We start from the raw sequence: 19,064 nt of genomic DNA, 5'->3' as shown, positions 1-19,064 counted from the left end.
GGAGGTAAACAGCAAATATAACCAAACATGATCAATGCAGCCACCTAATAATAACTCGTACTGCTCTAATTGTCTACGCCAAGGCGACCATTCTGGCTCATTTTCCATAAGCAGATAAGTCAGTCACACCTAGTTTATCTAGTGGCGACGATTCATCTTTAATAAAAGAAAATATAGTCGAAGCCCAAGCATAGGTAGTGGTGCTGCTGGTAAAGTGGACAAGGCTTTAGTGGGGAATAGGTGTTATCAAGTAGATGATGGGGAGAGGCCCCACGACAGATCCCTGTGGCACACCAGAGGTGTCAGAGAAGGATGGGACTGGAACTGTTTATACTTTGCATGGAAAGAGTGTCCCATCCATGTAGGAATGAGGGTGTTGTGAGGATTTGGAAAGCGCTCTGGCCACCATGTCGTGTAGATAATCCGCCATACAAATCCACTTCATTCAAGGGTGATTGTTGAGAATATAACTTTTTTTTTTTTTTTTTGGGAGAATTTCTGAACTGAAAAGTGGATTGTTTTTTTTGTTCAAGTTGGAGGCATAACTGGAACTAAAAAGATGGCAGCAGTTTAAAATATTTTTGAAACTGTTCCAGTGTTAAGTGAGGAATGGATGTTGTGTGGGGAGGGAGTCCGGTCGATACGTGGATGGCTTGGATTTCCATGAGTTCGGTGATTGCTGAGAGCTGCAAGGTGGAAATCAGTTTGTGAATGCGTGAAAATTAGCTGACATGCTGAGTTAAGTGCTCCATCTGAAGTTTATGATGGATTTTTTTTTTCTCATTTAAAAATGACAATGGAATTGTGGAGCCAGGTTGTGTGCACTCCAAAAAAATAATCTTTTCTTTGGATGAACTTAATCACTTGCAACGTGCATTCGAAACTTAAGTACTCTTTAGAAGTGTTTAGGTGAGGGCAAGGGAGTCCCAGATTTGGCTGCCTAAAAATGCAAACTAAACAAAGTAATCTAACAACATTTTCACACTAATTATTAAATAAGTCACACAAGGCAAGACTATTTTAATTCATCTTGACGTCAGCAAGACAAGAGGTGTCCTGGCATGCTTCTCTGCCACTGCCGCGGTTGGTCTTGGAGGTTGCTATGGCAACGACAAGGACGTTAATAATGTGAGGGTGATTTTTGTAAATGGAAATGTGCGTTTGTGCATCCTATGTATTTAGTATACCCAAATGTCACAGTGCCTGTGGGATGAAATAAATGTGTCTGATTTATTAGCCGAAAAAAAATCCAGTAGTTTAATTTGCTTTTTATGGCATTGTAAAAAAAAAACTGTTGGGTTGGGTCTCGAAGGTCACATGGTGAGGCTTGACATTTTACAGAGCAAAGAAAATCCTATAAAATGTATACAACTCTACTCTGAATTTAGATTCTTCAGCTGTGCTTTAAGTTATGACTGTCACCTTTTATATGTTGTGTACTTTTGCCTTACATTTGACAATATACAGCACTACAGTAGCATGGGAACTAATAGCATTGTTTATTTTGATAATCAAGGATGATATAAGAGTGTTCAAAAATCTATGACTATTATGTAACATGATTGACCTTGTCATCTTTATAGCTTCTGAAAAAAAAATAGGTCGGCTGCACAAGAATGTCAAAAGCAATGAGAAAAGAAAAAAGTTAGCGCCTGAAACAATTCATGTGAAGTTTAATTATAGCACACATGGATTTGTTACAAATATTTGTGTGGTTGACAACCCAAAAGCAAAGAAGCAAGACGGCAAGGCAGTATTACAATTAAAAAAAAAAAATTAAATGAAGAGAAAGGTAAACAAGTTACAAGTTAAAAAGCCAAGTTCCCCTCAAAATCAATCTTCAAAGGAGCAAACAAACACTAGGACAACAGGAAGAAAAAAAATGTTCCCCTCACTGTCTGAACACTATTGCTAAAAAACAAAAGTTTATTATTTGTGCCGCCCTGATATGTGTCAAAAAGTCCCAAAACAGATCGAGGGGGTTTCGTGATCTCGTGAGGGAGAAATACAATGTTTAGACAAGCAATCACGTGGCAACGTGCTCAGGTAAATGTTGAAATGTATTCTTTTCATGCGCGGCTGATAATTTACTCGCCCCTAGTTGTGCTGTTTGTTTTCACAGTTCAAACACGGCACAAACTGTTTTGACAATGTTAGAAACAGGTTTTCCACGGTACCGGCATACATTTCCAGGTTACAAAGTTTGCTACCAGACTTATTTATTTTCATTTAATTGTTTTATATTTATGGTCTAGACTCTAGACCATGAAACAATCAATATGAACTGTTATCATGAGTATTACTGCATTTGTTTTGCTCCAGCGCTGCACACTCCAATTTAATACAATTTCAGTCACGTCAAATGGAATGGAATGGAATCTATATTGGCTGTTTATACATGAACACATTTATTCAGATTAAAAGCCTGGAAAAAAAAACCAGGTAATTCTGCCATACGCCTCACATGATGTTTCTATTCATGAATTGAACCCCATGCAACAATCCAAGATATGCTATGTATGTGTCACTTTACTGTGTTGTTGTAAAGACTAATTTCCTCCTTGATATTTCAACACAATCAGTCTGTCGTCGTCTATCGCTGAGCTATTATCTTGACTTTCTGTAGTTATCTGTACAGACTTACATCTTGTTATCTGTTGAGGGCCAGTCTTAGACATGTCTTCATGCACACATCATATTCATATCTGTGCTTGTGGGAAATAGTTAGTCAGGACGCCATTGAAGTGACTCCATGTTTATTTTTTTATTGTTGCTGATACTCTATATCATGTAGCTCCTTTTTCCATGGAACTATTATGCATAAACTTTGAAGGGTATTGTTCACATATTTTGTTTTTATAGAGATTCATGTCATAATTTCAGTATAGTTTGAAACCACATTTTTGCGCACCAAAGGAAATAAACAAAACATTTTCGCGAAAGAGCATGAGCAATAAATGTTTGATTTGCAAGAGCTTAAAACTTAAAATCAAAATCTAAGTACTTGAAGAACCCAATTCCACAGAAAATCAGGCTCTGCAGAAAATGAATTGGTAATCGTCAGAGTTGTTTGAATTCCTCAAAAATCAGTTTTGCCACTTTAGTCTTATTATTAGTTGTTTCATTTCCAAAATCCCAAATTAAACTCAATCAATAGAGACCATCAATAAAGCTTTGTGGTCATATGGCTTAATGGATGTGGCCTAATTGATTCGCCATCAGTCCAGCTTGAATCTCACGTCTCCCCCAGGGATAGGCTCCAGTGATGATGTAAAGAGCTAGAAAAAAATTAAACAGGATGGATGACGTTCTCCAAAGACCTACTTAAGTTTGTCTGACTCAGCAACAGTAGCTATGGGGTGAAACATCAAGTTCACATAATTACTCATTGCAATAAACTACATTCTGTGTGCTCTGGCAAAAAGTTTTGACGCACAATACCTCATTGGATCAGACATTATTATTGACACGAGAAACCTTCCTAGCTAGTGTTGAGTGGAACAAGCTAATTGGCTGCAGCAGGATTTATGGATGCGCTACTTATTAACCCGTGAGAAAACTTTGCTCCCATTGGCCACACCTCATGTCACATGCAGTAAGGATTTAAAAAGGTGCCTTGGTCCCAGAGAAGCAAGCAGACAAGATCAACATCGCAGAAATGAAGATCACACTCGCTTGCGTCGCTTTCCTACTTCTGGTCGTGGCCCGGAGCTCTGAGGCCGTGCAGGTGGAGGTAAGTGAGAAACCAGAGCTGATAGTCATCCTCAGGAAATAGCAGGACCTCAAAGTTCTTCTTGTGTTTCCCCTCAGGAGAACGGTTTGTCCTTCTCCTTGGAAGCCGTCAAGAGACTCCAGGAGATGTTTGAGAGCGCCAGGACACCGGTGCTGAATCCGCGGCTGCGGGCCAGCTCGGCGTCCATGTGTGAGGAGCCCATGCTGCCCCAGGAGCTGCTGCCCCTGTGCAAGCAGAAGGGGGCGTCGGCATCACTCGCCAGACTAGGTGAGGATCCTCGTTACTTCTCCTTGCATTATTATAAATTGTAGATCTAAGTTGTTTACATGTTCAAAGGGAGTGGGTGGAAGCACAAAGACCTTATCTGTTTTTTTACCTTCATAGGAATTCAAAAAGTGATGTTTGTCACTTTTCAGTCGGATAAATCTTACTTCATGTCTATTATAAAAATCATTTTGATTGTTTTTGATTGACAAGGGATTTGTGGGCTTTTCATTTGCTGTGAGTCATCGTCATAAAAATGACTTTTAGATTTGGTACAGCATTTGAGCTCATCAGGGTCACCTATAGACACTTTGAACCTTTAGTTGAACTATGCAAACTTTTGACAAGAGAGCAGTCACATCCACATGCATGGACAATTTAAAAAGGTTTTCAGTGTCAGGTGACTTTTGGTGAGTGTCACTCTTTATTTGGCAATGTACTGTAGATGCTAAGTGGTATTCTCCTTGTTGCAGCATTGGTGCCGCTGGACGTCTGCGAGGTTTGCGCCTTTGCTGCCTGCAGCGGCTGCTAAGCCAACACCACATATGTGCTTTATTTCCTTATTTGTATCTTTCATGTCTTCATGTCCTTTATTAAAAAAAAAAACAAGTTCTTAAAGAAGAAAAAAAGGGCCAAAAGTAGACCAGGAATCCATAAGGAGTTTTTAAACTCAAACTGTTACTTAAGAAAACAAAAAAAAACAAAAAAATTGTTATCTTATATTTGAAATAGTTTTTTGTTACATTTCTATCTTACCATGCTTCGTGTGCCTATTTAAACATCCTCTTCTATGTTGTTGTCTGGAATAAAAATGTGTGTATTGCAAGTCACATATGCGTATCTGTGTCTTTCTAACATCAATAGACGAATGAAGCGGAATAAGCACTTTTTTTTTTACCTCAAAGGGAATGTTTGCACTCTGTTGACACATCTATTCAACACACACTCTGATAAACACATTTTCTTTTCTGCTCCATCCAAGGTCACGGATATAGGTCTGAATAAGGAAACCAAAAAATCAATACAAACTACAAAATGATAGCCTGCATAAACTCAGTGCCATTTCAATCTATCTCAAAAGTGGTACAGTTCGATTTAGTTTCATTCAATGTGTTTGTAAATTCTGTGGCGTTTGCATATTCTCCCCGCGCCTGCTATGTATCGTGACAAAAACATGTAAGGTCGCTTAAGTGAGCACTCTTAAGTTTTTCATGAGTGTTGTTTGTCGTATGCGTGGCCTGCCATTGGCTGGCAACCTCTTCAGCGTTTTAAGATAGCTGGGATTGGCTCTGGCACACCTACCAACCACTCTCGTGAGGTTATACGGTTCAGATAATGAATGGATGATTTTCAAAAAGTCAATATTTTTTTCCCTTTACAATGAATCACTAGATTTCACTGCTTGCAATATTTCAAACTTGCAGCAGAGATCAAATAAATGATGACTCTTTGGAAGCTAAAGTCAACAGTGAAACTTTCCTTTGACTGGATGAATAAATGCAGAGATGTCATTGGTGCAGTCTTTAGACTACTCTTAAGGATCCAAGAATATCCCAATGAGTTTTATTTACACACACGCCTTCATTCCTGGTATAAATCAATCATTCCTAAGCCTCTCCATGCCCTTTATAAGCATCGGCGCCGCCCTGCAGGAGGTACATGAGAAGAAAAACCCTCACCTGAAAGCATCTCTGCGTTTTGGTCCTCATCTCTCTCGCTATGAAAGGTTTGGTGGCTCTCATCTTGCTGTTGTGCAGTACAGCCCTGTGTGTGCAAGTCAAAGTATGTATTTATTTGTTGAGTTCATGAAGAGCTGTGATTGTATACCTTATATAAGTAAATTATATAACAGATCACTTCATGAACAACTTGAAGCTTCTTTCATGCTAACACACTGCAAAATTGTTGCCCTGCCAGTTAAAATAATATTCCAGTTCAAAAAAAAGTTTTGTATAATGATTGTGGTTTTGGGAAGGGGGAATCTGGACACAATCTTTTAGTGAATTTTATTTATTGAGGGAGTTAGTTAGTTAGCTAGTTAGTGAGCTAAATCTTTTGTTCGTTTGTTCGCTCGTTGAAAAAGAAGTGCAAGGTCCACAGGTTTGCATGAAGTAAAAACAAATTGTGCACGCATGCTATGTTTGCACGGTGCAATCAACACTTGATTCCAAATCTCACCTGACATTCCAATCCACAAACAAGGTGGCCAGTTGTCATGTTCAAGTTTGTCTCATGCCTTTTTTTTGTTTGCCCATTCACACAAAGCACACACCCGATGTATGAAGAATGCTTTTGAAGCTGAACTCTCTTTCTTCTCGTAGGATGGTGACAGAAGCTTCCCCTTAGAGGCCGTGAAGCAGCTGAAGGCCCTGATGGACAGGGCGGGGGCACGTCTCGGTCCGCAGCTCGCTCGCAGCCACGGGGTGCTTGCCGTGTGCGCCCACCCCGTCTTGCCTCGGGTCTTTTATCCCGTGTGCCGAGGCCAAGGTGCTGCAGGGGTCTTCTCCAGACTTGGTAAACATAAGCAAAGACTCATATATTCAGTGGGGGGGGAATAAATAATAAGTTCGGAGAAAATTACAGCTTCATTTCAGTACGTTGTAATTTATTATTCTTGCAAACTGCATTCCCGTAAAATAATGACATTTTCTTTAGAAAAAAGAATGATGAAATTCCGTATCATATAATTGGTTATTTTATTTTTCTTGTAAAATTGCCCAAAACAATTCTTGTAAAATGAATTACTTGAATAATTTGGTAAGGCCATAGAAAACAAATAATGGACGGCTTTGAGGAAATCCTGGTCCTCCATCCGAGGTCTCAGTAAAGGGAAGCAGTGAATACTTTGAAGACCTGTCCCCACAACAATTATGACTTTTTGTTGGTTGTCCTTTCTAGTGAATGTTCTCATATCTTCTGACCCATGTGAGATATGTGTCAACCCCTCGTGCTTTGGCTGTCTGCGCTGAGGCTGACTTTGGAAGAAATAATCATCATTGGCAAGCAACAAGAAAATAATGATACTTTTTTTTTTTTTTTTTTACTTTATAGAATTGCAATGATTATTTTTAATGGTCAACTCGCATTTTATGTTGGACTGTTAATGTATTGATGGAAATGTCTTGATGATAAAATGTGCTTTCTTTGCATACGATTGCTGGTTCCCCTGTATTTGAGACCTAAAAACGGGACTGCAATAGGAAGGCGTGGCTCGTTGGTCTAGGGGTATGATTCTCGCTTAGGGTGCGAGAGGTCCCGGGTTCAAATCCCGGACGAGCCCAACTTTTAGCTGATAATATGTATTTTAAACAAGTAAATGAATCAACAAGTTTAAAGATGGTGTCATAGTATCTAAAGCGATTGGACTTGGCGAAGAGATGTTGCAGGCTCTTTTATTTGGGGCATGTCAGTTTTGCTACTTAACCACCAGAGGGCAGCAGCGTCTCATTTATCCTTGCACGTTTAGGGTGTTCCTCTTGGCCATTCATTTGGATGAGTTCGACCGAGCTGAATAGTTTGTAGTTGAGTAGCGTCTAAGCATTCACACCTATCTTCAACATATGCACTTTTTATATGAGAGGAAGCCAAAGTATTAAGATTTGAAAAAACAAACACACACTCTTGAAGAGATAACATTCAAAGCCAAAACCACAGATCTGTGAAGCAGACTTGTCAAGCAGTCAGTGTCAATAAACCATAAAGCAATTTGAGATTCTGGACATTCTCTTTAAGGCACTGACAAATTCCCAAGTCCATGTTGCACATCTCAGAATAGGAATGTCATGTTTTGCTATTAGATAAGGGAGAATCACCCCCGTGTCACCACGTCTCCAGTTCAGGGTCAAAATGGTTTCCCAACACACACAGCCAGAGTAAGTAACATGAAAATCCTAAATTACGTTTGCTATCAGGAACTTAGCTCCGCTCTCTATTATTCGTCCTTCGCAGTGGATAAGAGATATATTTGGCGATGAGTAGCGCTATATTATCACTTTCTATGACTTGCTGGACAGTTTGTGTTCAGGGATCCATTGGCAATTGTTAGCCCGAGAGCTGTTAACATGAAGGCCGTGTGCTTGCTTTAAACACAACATGTAATCATATATGCACTGCGAGGGGGCCGTTAACATTTTTCAGCCGTAGCAAGAAAATAGGAAACAGGTGTCCGATCACACTCACAATTTGCTTTCCTTCCCTAGAGACTTTATACAGTCAAATTCATTTTCCCTTGAAAGCTGGCTCAATGTTTTTCAGATAACACTGCACACCCTCACTCACACACACATGCAAGGAAAAAGGGAAGTGAGTGATATTTCCCACCTCTCTTGTTTTAGTTTTGAAGGAGTCATGTGAGGTGTGATTGAAGGACTGGAGAGAGATTTTGATTTTCTTTTTCATTCTTTTTGGCAAACATCTTGAACAAGATAGTAATACTTTACGGTCAAGGCCAAAATGATTGATTCATTGATAACTAATGATCAATTAGTGAATAAATGATTTTCGATCAGTTGATAATTTAGATAATCTTGCATTGAATAATTTCCGATGTGTGTCATGCCCGATTCAAGCAGCCTGATTATCTTTGTGTTGAATCAAAATAAAAGATTTGTTTTGTTTTGAAAACCTATGATCAAAATTTTGAGACATGTGAGATTGTTTTGAGTGATGACCATGGACAGTAAAAAAAGTAACAAGTTGTTAACTTGTGTCTTAAAGCCATCGGATTGTTATCATGGGTCACGAGGAATATTTTCCTTTTCGATTGACCTAACCTAACTCCCTTGACCTCAAACATGGCTATTTGCTCAGGTGCATGTGATAGTGTCTGATCGCATTTCTCCAATGTCTGACATTTGTTTTAAGGACACATTTGCGTGACAAATTGTCTGCCGGGCCTCATTCTTTTTTGTTTTATATACCTAAAACCTGAACCATGGGTGGAACAAAGGAACACTGGCCATGCATGAAATAAATAAAGATTGGCCCATCCCACTTGAACAGAAGCCATTCAAGGTAAGCGATGAATCCTTTTCTACTCCAAAACTGTCATTTAGGTAGCATGCTTAATAATGTTTAAACTTTGTTGGTTACTTATTGACAACATGTTACATTGAGTAGTCACCCCCTTCACCTATTTTAAGTTAGTTTTTGCTTCTTCTGGGTATCCTTCAAAGACATTGATCAGTTGTAAATTTAAAGCATGACTAATTGTCCAATCAAAAGTAAGCATGGAGGCTGCTTGGCTCACTGCTCCACTTTTATATTTACAAAGCTATTCTTGAACTTGTGCCCACTAAGAGAATTGTTGATTCTTACAGTTTGCATTCAAATCACATCTTGTTGCCAAATGTTCCATTTGCCCGCACTGAATTGGGGGAAAAGGGCTTTTGTCCTCTTTGCCCTGTCTACATGAAAGTTGTTGCAAAAGGCCTGGAAGCTAAAAGAATGTATTTCATCCTGACTGAGAGCGCTCGAGACAGTCTGCTTAACCATATATGTCTGGAGGTAATTGTCATTTTAATTGTATTGAAGTTTTTTGTCTCCTCTTGGCCAGGACTCCTTTGAAAATTACATTTTAAATTTAATGGGGGGGATTCCTAGAAAGGAAAAACAAAGTTATGCCTGAAAAGATCCAGGAAGTGTGTTGTTTTGGTATGAAGCTGCATTTTTGCTTTTTTCAAGGGCTCTTACTGTCAGTGTACCAATTCCCACCCAGTGTAGGTTCCAAGACGGGATGAAAATGCATCAAGTCTCACTGACAAGGAAACACGCAAGTCACGTCTTTAAAAAGGAACTTGTCTTTGGGATTTTGACCGATTGCAACTCAATTTGAACCTGATTGTTTTTAAACTGCGAACAAGTCATGGCCAGTACACTTTCCTTTTTCCTGAGGAAATCTTGGCCTGGATAGCCACAGTCGGCAAGGTCAATGATAAGGGCATAACAAGCATAGTGGTTCACTTCCTGTGAGACATGCCAAAGTCACTTTTGAAATGCTCGTATGCAAATAGTTGGATCTTGGGCGGAGCCATCCAAATGTAACGTTTTGCTAACGTTAAGCAAACACTTGATGTGACATTCCGGGCTGTTTCTGTCCAAATTTCATTTGTGCTCGACTCAGAAAAAGCTTTCGAGCTGTCTCGAGCCTCATAATATTGTCGTGAATTGAGGACCCCCTGTAGTTAAAATGCAGAGTGAGAGTCAGGTGCCTTCTCACTCTCCCACTGTTCCCCGCGTAACTACAGGCGCTGGTCCAAGAAGGAGTGGGAAAGGGTCGCTCATTCACTGCAGCTGTGATGGTACTGAATGTGTATGGCCGCTCTCAGGAATTGTAAGAGGAGCCAGAGTTTAGAGGAAGCTCAGGGTAAGGGAAACTGACTGGAGCTGTGAATAATATGACCTAACAACAACATGCATCATTCAAACAAAGGCATTCATTCAAAAGCCTGGTATTGATTTTAATTTTAATTGAACCCAGAGCAGTCCTCAGACTTTTGTGTCTTGCTCTAATTCATGTGCAACCCATGAAATCTTTTGGACATTATCCCAGAGCCTGTCATCAGCTACAGCCGCCCTGCCCTCGAGGTCATAGGTAATGAAATTCTTTGGTACAGATCATATGCAAATGAGTCAGAACCATGGTGCAACAGTAATGACGCTTTTTCATCACTTCACTGGTTCTTTTATGACGCTGAAGAAGGCAGAAGTACAAGCCCAACATGTCAGGTAATGCAACCTAAAATATCTTGTTTGAGATAAAAGAACCAGTGAAGTGATTGACGAGTGAAAACAAAATGAACTTAGTCCAACAATGACGCTTTTTTCCTCAGAAATTGTTGAAGCTTACACATTTCACAAACTTGGAAAGAGAAAATGTAGACTCTCAAAGATTTTTTATTAGACACCACTTGAGGAATAAACCCAATCAAACAGCCAATCATGGGCGCCCTACAATTCAACATCAATCCAACTGCTGCCACAGAGCAAATGGAACAATGCACCGATTGAGATTTATTTGGGGATCTAGTTTAGTGATTAATGATACATTCAAAAGTGACTTTATCTTCACACATAGCACATTTCATCATCCCAACACGTATGAGGTAGATGTTATTGTTTCAAAAAACTCACAAAAACAGCAAAGCCAATTTCAGCAATTTTCAACCACTATGCCATGATTTAATTCCACTTAATTGGTGAGAAAACGACTTATTTACAAAAACTACAATGTCTCACAAAAGTGAGCATGCCTTTGACACTTTGAACCCAATTTGGACATTTGCACTTCAAGGTCTAGTCACTTTGTTTGCCAGTGGTGTAAACATTAATGGCTGTGCTTTATTTTGAGGGGACAGTCAATTTTGTTATACAAGCTGTGCACTACTTTCTACATTTCTTGTGCTGCAATGTATGAAATATATACAAACATGCAAAGTTTGTATTCGCTTTTATAACATGGATCCTTTCTTCATCTGTCTATGCAAGCGACATATATTGACAAACAGTCGATGACAACTATCTTTATACCTGTTGCCTTTTTTGTGTGTGTCAGATTTGAGTAAATCTTTTTTGTGATATTTTTCTTCTGTGGTGAGTTTTTTGTCATGTAAAATATGCACAATAAATGCTTCACTATTGCAGAGGGAGATTGTTGAAGTGTTATCGTAAAGATCAACTCAAGGACAGTAAAGAAGGAGATCAACAGAGGGCAAATAAAAAAATGCATTGCCGTCAATAGAGCAATCGTACGACTGCCAACGCGACGACAACAACAACGGAGAAGCCGGGGCGTGTGGCGTCATCAAAGACGTAACCGCCCTGCTCGCAGTGTGCCTTGTTGCTCCCGATGCAGCCCGCGTACGCCATCATGTGCGCGATGTAGTTCTGCTCGTGCACGCCGTGCATCAGGTGAGCCAGCGGGCCTTTGGCGAACACGGGAACGTCCTCGCCGCCGTGGGTCTCGGAGCTGAGCGGAACAGCGGCCTGAGGCTGGTAGTGGATGTCACCTGCGTTGGATTTGATGGTCAAATTTCAGTTTTGATGATATTACGATGACCACTTACCATAGTTAACGTTGGAGATGTTCTCCCTTTCGCCGTCGACCAATTTGTATCCGGGGCCGTTGCCGTATGCGATGGCGGTGAAAGGCTTATGGTCAACGTCGCTCACCTCGGGGGCCAAGCCTACAGAAAGAGACAAAGTATCGGCGTCTTAATATTCCCACAACATTCATAATACTCATATAAATATCACGCCTACCGAAAATGCTGTTTCCTCGAAACGTGTAACCTCCAAAGTTGAACACGTGCGAATGGTCGGCGGTGACGACAGTCAAGGTGTCGTAGACGCTGGTCAACAAGTCCGCTCGGCCGATGGCCCGGTCCATTTCTACGGCGTCGTGCAGAGCCAGTTGGGCCAGACCTCCGTGGTGACCGTGGTCGATACGCCCGCCTGAAGGATAGGCCATCGCGTCATTTTGATTAGCCAACCAATAGGCTCGGTTATAACTAAGTGTGGTGCACAAAGCCACCTTCTACAAGCAGAAAAAATCCATTGGGGTTCTTCCTCAAGATCCTGATGGCCACATCCACCATCTCCGTGAGTGACGGATCGCTTTCATTGTTCCTCTCCAAGTCATACGTGAGATCCGACGGTTCAAAGAGTCCTAAAAGGGGGACAATACTCAGCGGACCGCAAGCGGAAGAGAAACACGGCAAAACTCACCCAGTAAGTAATTGACATTGATTGGGTTGAGCGATAAGAGCTGAGACCTGTTCCACACGTAATGGCCTTTCTGCACAATCAAAACAAGAGTATACTGAATACGCAATATACAAATTTAAAAAAAATCTCATTTAGAAACTGAACTCTGGCTTGAATGTTCATTTCAAAATAACTCAACTAAGTCAGAAATGAAAGCCTAATTTGGAACCCGTTTTTTTGTTTACATTGTTCTTGTTTTTGTTGATCCACTCCTGCACCAGGTTCCGACCGTCGTTGCGCGTGCCGTTATGTTTCTCGACGGTGGGGTACTCCACGTCCAAAGTATTTTTGGGAAACATGTACTTCCTTCCTCCGCCCATCATAACCTGCACAGCCACAACATCTTCAGTGCTTTGCTATGCTCTGCTCTGCTTTTTTTTGTTTGGTGGATGGGTAATCTCAACCGGCTGTGTTTTCGTACAACTCACATCAATGTTTGGGATATTTTCAAACAGTTGCCTGGCGATGTCTTTGCAGCCGGCCTGCAGCGCCTCAGCCGGCATCTCGTTATCCGAATACCAATCCCGGTCTACGCTGTGCGCGTAAGCGGCGCTGGGTGTGGCGTGGTTGATGCGAGTCGTTGTCACAATGCCCACCGACTTGCCTGCGAATACAGCAAGGATGAGAATTCCCTTGTACGATTTAAATCCACTATATAAAAAGACACTTTTTTTTTTCTTTGCTGTCCGACATGAAATGTCTGGTAGGATGAATTTCTACTTGCTAAATGCCAAACAAGTGTCCCATTATCTTCGACACTTAGCTAACAAGTATGCAAATTGTGCCCGCTAGTCGTCAGCAGCCCTACCTGCATCTTTGGCCCACTTGAGGATGGAGGTGACCTCGTTACCCCGCGTGGTGTTGCACTGGGAGCGGACGGCATTGGCGCTCACGCCCACCGTGCCCGCGTTGGCTTTGACCCCGCAAAGGAAGGCCGTGGCCGTGCCGGCGCTGTCGGCCACCTGCGCATCCGTGTTGTATGTCTGCGCAGATCATATCATGGTTAGTCTAGAAGCGGCATCTTCTATTAAAAGTATGTATAGAATGCAATATGATTCCCTGCCAAATATTCTCTCACTACTTGGCTGCCTGGCACGCACCCACTCACTCCACTCATAAAGACATGCAATATGAACCATTTGATTTTACAACTAGCATCCCGATGGGAGATTGTTAACGCATTCCAAACAATGCGGAAAACTTCCAAAGGTTGCATCATTTCAAGTAAGACGAAGAAAAAAAATGAAGAAGTCAAAGTCATTCACCCCAAAAATGTGCACTTTAAATTTAGACTATGGTTCAAGTAGGACTACAATTTATTGTTTTTAGGTTTAAAGTTACAAATCTTAAAATTGGGCAGGTTAAAATAAGACTCTTGTAAAAATACCGCCAAAGATTGAGTCGGTTAGATTACAACTAGTACAGTTTAAAGTAAGTACTGCAACCTATCACTAGTCTCTTAATAAAATGTTGCACTAATACTCATTTTTGTTGATGAAGCATAATATAAAAAATAGTCTGTCGAAAATGTGGAAGGGTGAGTGGCATTACACAACTTGAACAAAAAAGGCACACAAAAAAAGATTTTCAAGTTGCATTAGTTTTCTTGTGCAACGATTATTTTTTTTTTCTTCAATTTATTTATTAATTATTAATTTATTCATTTCACCTTGGAGAAAGCCACAAAGGGGAACTTTTCCATCTCCAGCACAGTCTCCTCTCCAGACTGTCCGCTCAGCTGACCCTTCAATATCCGAGCGGCAGTTACCGTGGGAACGCCCATCCCTTTAAACGCCACAAACAGGTCAACTGTTAACAATGCTTTGCCCTCACAAGGAAATCAATAAAGCGATTCATCAGTCAATTAACCATATGCCATTCATCGATTAACGTTTGAGCATACCAAGTTATTTCAGCTCTGATTCATCGCAAATGTTTCTAAATCACCACAGTTGCATCACTTGGCTCTTTCCACAGATTCCTTGAAGTGACATAACATTTCCCATTGCAACGTTCTTTCAAACAGGTGAGCCGCTCATTGGTTCTACGTGAATAAGTATGCACGCCATGCTGGACAGGAATGTCACATTGTGGCCCGCATCCAAAAAGCCCAGCGTAGGGGCCCCGATGAAAGACTCCACTTATTGTTCCACTGATGAGCGTGCAACGTTGTTTGCTTTTCCAGTGTTGGTTCACCGCCGCAACGTCTGAGCTGCGTTACACTGCGGCTTCAATTTGGATTTAATGCTTATCGAGTAGAGCTGAACGCTTTAGAAAAATAATTGAATTCAGATTTTTTCCGCCTCGCTATCGTGAATGCGATGAAGTCCGTCCCTGTGTGTATTTTAACACCCAAAAAATTATTCATTCCGTATGACAACATTTTGGCCTTCTAGCTTATTGCGCTAAAATCGAGGCGTATCCGCCATGAATTAATAAGCTGATTACGTACACGCTAGCCGTAAGTGAGGCGTCGTGACTCACCATCACCGAGGAACATGATGAGGTTCTTGGCTCTATTCTGGTTGAGTGTCTGCAGCCTTAGCGCGTTGTTCAGGGTTCTTTGGGCCCAGTCTCTCCAGAAATTGGGATCCTTTTCTTGTGCTAATGAGGGAAGGTTAATAAAGAGCTCACAGTGAATTTGGTAAGAAAAACATCCATTATGTTTTCTCATTAATTTCAAGGCTGAGTGGGCGAGAGTAGTTGTATGCACGACAGACTCGTTGCCAGTCAATCGCTGGGCACGTAGATAAAAGCCATTCACAACTTGGGACAATTTGGAGTCTTATTTACCTTGCATACACGTTGGTACTAGTAACTCACAAGTAAACATTCTATACAATATACATTTGATGGTTGGGAAATGCTGATACCATTTGCCAAATATGTACCTCTGAGCTGACATAATGATCATGTGATTGACAACAAAGTTTTTCCCATCTTACCAGGAAAGCTTGGCTGACTTGAACATGGCACAGCCAACAGAGTGCAGCAGATGACAACAAGTTGCAATGTCCCCTTCATGTTGTCAACTCAATGTGTCCAAAATGTCGTCTTGCTCTTAGCTGCATCACAGTGTCATAAGAATGAAAAAAATAAATAGTCACATGAAGAGTACTGAGTCACAAATTTTGTGATGGGGGGGAGGGGGGCAGAGCAGTTGGCTCTTGCATAAAAATTGCCTTTCAAAGACATGCATTGATGTAATTTACCTCCATGCCACTAGAGGAACTCTTGTGCATTGTACTGGAAAGCATATAATTGAATAAATTTGAACACCGGAAACGTTGACAGGAAGCCAACAATTTTCGACTGTGTAAAAGCCTATCGGTGTTTCGGTAAGAAATATACGTGGCTATTTTGGTTACTTTTATGTTATGACTTATTTGACCTGTTGATCGCTAGGAAACATATTCCTGCAAGTATTCTCTTTAGCCAGTCAGTTCAATTCCTGTTCCCTTCCTGTGAGCTTTCCTTAGTCATAGTCTTATGTAGTAGTTCACATCTCTTAGACCATATGAAAATGTTTTGCATGGAAAAGAAGTCTATCCACTTGGAGAGCAATAAAATGGCACAAAGGAGCTAATGGAGGTAATACAGGTCTTCCTATGCCCTTCTGCTGCCAAGATTTGTGAACATCTGCTTTAGCAATGACTTACCAACAGGATGTAATGTCTCAGGGGCCCGTGTCAGACCTTGCAAGTCTTCCCAGTGGCCTCGCTGTGCTAGAAAGTGCTCACAACGGGAGCTTTTTGTAAAAGGGTCTGCTCAGTAAGGCTTTCAACTACGATTATTCACACCCTCCCTCTTTCTTCTTTGGCCTTTATAGCTTTCAAGGTTGTTTTAATGGGATTGAGCTCCATAACGCCAAGAGGTTTAAGGGCCAGAACAAAGCCGATTAAAAAGCGATGATTGACTGCACACACACAAAGCAAATCTTACATTGGGGAATGGTTCTTTTTTTCTTGCATGGCTTGATAGAATTTTGGACAACTATTGCACATCTGCATCAGTTTCGAGTTTATGGGTTACAATCTCAGGATAGTTGTTTTTTTGGATCTGAACTGGGTCAGCTGGTATGAGCTCTATTTCGCAAAATAATATGACCGCTACGGTAGCAGGGTACATCTGCGCAGTGAGGCAGATTGTTCGCAGTTCCCTGAAAAGATGCTTGTTGTGCTCGCATCCAGCCATTTATTATTGTAAAATATGTCCAGCATTGCATGTGGGAAGAACAAAAGTGTGACTAGTTCCCTGCAGGAAGACTCACATACATCATTCAGTGTTTGACGAAACAAAACAACACCTAATATAGTTATGGAAGACGTCAAATCCACCAGATACTCGTCAAACTAAAACCTAAAACACTTAAACATAATAAATTTAAACCCCAAACATGTTAGCCAACGTCAAATTTAACTCCACAAAGTCAAATGCAAATTTTGACTCAAGGGACTACCCGGCTTGCAAACTAGTTCGTTTCCTTCGGAGGACCAACCCAAATAAATGTATAAACGTCTACACACCAAACTGATGAAAATCAAAGACTAGTAAAAAAAACAGTTCTAATTTAGAAAAAAAAAAGAAGGGTAATAAAACTTGCTAGCAACATCTCTATTTGTAATTTTAGTATTGACACAAAGTTGTTGCAGTATATGTCTTGGCGGGCCAAATATAATTAAACTGCGGGCCAAATTTAGCCCGCGGGCCATAGTTTGATAGCCATTTTACATAACATTACATATAAAAAAAAAAGGAACCTGCCGTAGGTTCTTGTCAGTGAGCGCAATTCAGCATGTCACAACCAACTAAAGTGCTGCACCAACCTGCCTCAGTCAGAAGGTACCCGGTCCGCCCAGAGGTAGAGATCCAGCCAGCCTGCACATGAAGAAACAGAGCAGTGCCACCACAGCCATCAGTAGGAGAGCAGACAGCACGGTGGTTAAGATCAAGTGGTGGGCCGCTTCAATCATGACTTCACCATACATCAAGTTGATCAAATAAAGGCGATGTCAAGACTGAGTACCAACACCGACTTCACTCCTCTCAATCCTCAAAGTGGGATTAGGATTTGGAGCACCGGCTCAAATGACCTCCAAAAGCAACAACAGACGATTCAATCTGAGCTAGTCAACGGTCCAAAGAAAGAGCAACATGATGTGAGGCCAACCATATTCTGATTCTGATTATAATGTTAAGGGATCCAAAAATAAGATATTGTTGTCATTATATATGTTATCTAATTAATTGATGAGTCATTAATTGAATAATTAGATGGTTATGGAGATGTTATTCTGCTAAATATTGCAACCCTGCATTCTATGCCATTAAGAAACCAATGAACTATATACCATTAGGAACCAAGCCATATAAATGCACCGTTACATAATCTTTCTCCCCACATTGACCAACGGCATGCACCAACCATTCCCCAGAGGAAAGTCCCCCATGCAAAGCTTTAAAAAAAAAAAAAAAAAATACAAAATTGCATAGTATAAACATTCAACATTTGAAATGCTGCATAAAAATAATTATTACTTAAGCATGCAAAGAAAGAGAGGGACGCAAATTGTTGAATGACTATCCAAAAACGCGCTCATTTTCCAATCTCACCCAAAAAGTTAAGTGCAGCAGTTCCACTTACTGCTCAAAGTGTCTCCTCAAACGCTGCCCTGTAATGTTTCACCTTGATTTGTGTCTCCTTGTCGTTGCTTTCAGCTTTTTAAAGGCCCGGAGTGGTTCTACCGAGGCTTTTTGAGGGGGACGGTCAGCAACCCATGTGGAGGAGGGGAAAGGCATAGAAATAACAGGCTTATTAACTGAGCGCTGGCTGAGAGGGCGCAGCGTGGACTCGGAGCGCTCCCTGTAGGAAGCCTTGATGCGTGCTTTCGTGACTAACTTTACCCAATAATGTATACCACGAATAAAAAAATAAAATTAAAAAAATAGAAATAAAATGAAATCAGACTTTGACTTTGACTTACGTTTGTTATTTATATTTTATGTACACATATACAATCACAATTTTAAAACAAATTATTACAAGTATAAATCAATAATCTTACTCACATTAATAGTTATAATAGCGTTAGCAAAAAGAATCACCCACCAATTTCTACATCCAAAATATTTCCCAGCGCAAGTGCTCGACAACTTCCGGTATGACGCTAAAGAGAGTTGGGAACTATCTTGATGCCGATCCGCGCATGGGAATCTTTGGATTGAATATCGAGGGGGGCTGGCTGGGTTGTTTGGCCCCCACCCCCTGCCCCTGCCCCTCGGGCCAGAAAAGAGTACCCGACCT

At 40.9% G+C, this 19,064-nt stretch overlaps 3 protein-coding genes, 1 long non-coding RNA gene and 1 other non-coding gene across 7 annotated transcripts; 4 read left to right on the top strand and 1 right to left on the bottom strand.

Moving 5' to 3' along the window:
* Positions 1 to 3,658: 3,658 nt before the first annotated feature.
* Positions 3,659 to 4,549, top strand: LOC147048784 (guanylate cyclase activator 2B-like). Its single transcript, XM_085924704.1, has 3 exons — positions 3,659 to 3,733; positions 3,811 to 4,000; positions 4,471 to 4,549. Exons 1-3 carry the CDS (start codon positions 3,659 to 3,661, stop codon positions 4,527 to 4,529), a joined length of 324 nt encoding a protein of 107 aa, XP_085780830.1. The 3' UTR covers positions 4,530 to 4,549.
* Positions 4,550 to 5,713: 1,164 nt separating this feature from the next.
* On the top strand, positions 5,714 to 6,966 carry LOC147048783 (guanylate cyclase activator 2B-like). Its single transcript, XM_085924776.1, has 3 exons — positions 5,714 to 5,779; positions 6,319 to 6,511; positions 6,896 to 6,966. Exons 1-3 carry the CDS (start codon positions 5,717 to 5,719, stop codon positions 6,964 to 6,966), a joined length of 327 nt encoding a protein of 108 aa, XP_085780902.1. The 5' UTR covers positions 5,714 to 5,716.
* Positions 6,967 to 7,205: 239 nt separating this feature from the next.
* trnap-agg (transfer RNA proline (anticodon AGG)) lies at positions 7,206 to 7,277 on the top strand. The gene has a single exon. It is a non-coding gene; the product is annotated as a tRNA-Pro (tRNA).
* A 1,577-nt stretch (positions 7,278 to 8,854) lies between these two features.
* On the top strand, positions 8,855 to 18,708 carry LOC147048780 (uncharacterized). Its single transcript, XR_015067605.1, has 3 exons — positions 8,855 to 9,010; positions 15,709 to 15,835; positions 18,479 to 18,708. It is a non-coding gene; the product is annotated as an uncharacterized LOC147048780 (long non-coding RNA).
* Positions 10,879 to 18,548, bottom strand: alpl (alkaline phosphatase, biomineralization associated). 3 transcript variants are annotated; one of them, XM_085924677.1, is made up of 13 exons: positions 18,405 to 18,548; positions 17,587 to 17,638; positions 15,706 to 15,825; positions 15,245 to 15,364; positions 14,430 to 14,545; positions 13,569 to 13,743; positions 13,189 to 13,364; positions 12,946 to 13,086; positions 12,722 to 12,791; positions 12,528 to 12,662; positions 12,257 to 12,448; positions 12,061 to 12,180; positions 10,879 to 12,003 (listed from the first exon to the last, which is right to left on the bottom strand). In XM_085924677.1, exons 3-13 carry the CDS (start codon positions 15,782 to 15,784, stop codon positions 11,729 to 11,731), a joined length of 1,599 nt encoding a protein of 532 aa, XP_085780803.1. In that variant the 5' UTR covers positions 15,785 to 15,825; positions 17,587 to 17,638; positions 18,405 to 18,548; the 3' UTR covers positions 10,879 to 11,728. The 3 variants fall into 3 exon arrangements, with proteins under 3 accessions (XP_085780803.1, XP_085780804.1, XP_085780806.1); XM_085924678.1 differs by having other exon boundaries at positions 17,591 to 17,638; XM_085924680.1 differs by lacking the exons at positions 17,587 to 17,638; positions 18,405 to 18,548 and adding an exon at positions 16,420 to 17,564.
* Positions 18,709 to 19,064: the final 356 nt, after the last annotated feature.

Source organism: Syngnathus leptorhynchus, chromosome 11 (genome assembly GCF_054491065.1).
Source record: "Syngnathus leptorhynchus isolate UIUO chromosome 11, UIUO_Slep, whole genome shotgun sequence".
Lineage (NCBI taxonomy): Eukaryota > Metazoa > Chordata > Actinopteri > Syngnathiformes > Syngnathidae > Syngnathus > Syngnathus leptorhynchus.
This window is presented reverse-complemented; position numbering and strand designations above follow the sequence as displayed.

Bases quoted from the DNA above. Each gene is read 5' to 3' on its own strand.
- LOC147048783 (XM_085924776.1), top strand. From the start codon at position 5,717: ATGAAAGGTTTGGTGGCTCTCATCTTGCTGTTGTGCAGTACAGCCCTG. The intron at 5,780-6,318 runs GTATGTATTTAT...TTCTTCTCGTAG, and splicing joins CCCTGTGTGTGCAAGTCAAA to GATGGTGACAGAAGCTTCCC. The intron at 6,512-6,895 runs GTAAACATAAGC...TGTCCTTTCTAG, and splicing joins AGGGGTCTTCTCCAGACTTG to TGAATGTTCTCATATCTTCT.
- alpl (XM_085924677.1), bottom strand. From the start codon at position 15,784: ATGAAGGGGACATTGCAACTTGTTGTCATCTGCTGCACTCTGTTGGCT. The intron at 13,365-13,568 runs GTAGGGCTGCTG...CTGTATTCGCAG, and splicing joins CAAGTGGGCCAAAGATGCAG to GCAAGTCGGTGGGCATTGTG. The intron at 12,792-12,945 runs GTAAACAAAAAA...TTGATTGTGCAG, and splicing joins TCAACAAAAACAAGAACAAT to AAAGGCCATTACGTGTGGAA.
- LOC147048784 (XM_085924704.1), top strand. From the start codon at position 3,659: ATGAAGATCACACTCGCTTGCGTCGCTTTCCTACTTCTGGTCGTGGCC. The intron at 3,734-3,810 runs GTAAGTGAGAAA...GTTTCCCCTCAG, and splicing joins CTGAGGCCGTGCAGGTGGAG to GAGAACGGTTTGTCCTTCTC. The intron at 4,001-4,470 runs GTGAGGATCCTC...TCCTTGTTGCAG, and splicing joins GGCATCACTCGCCAGACTAG to CATTGGTGCCGCTGGACGTC.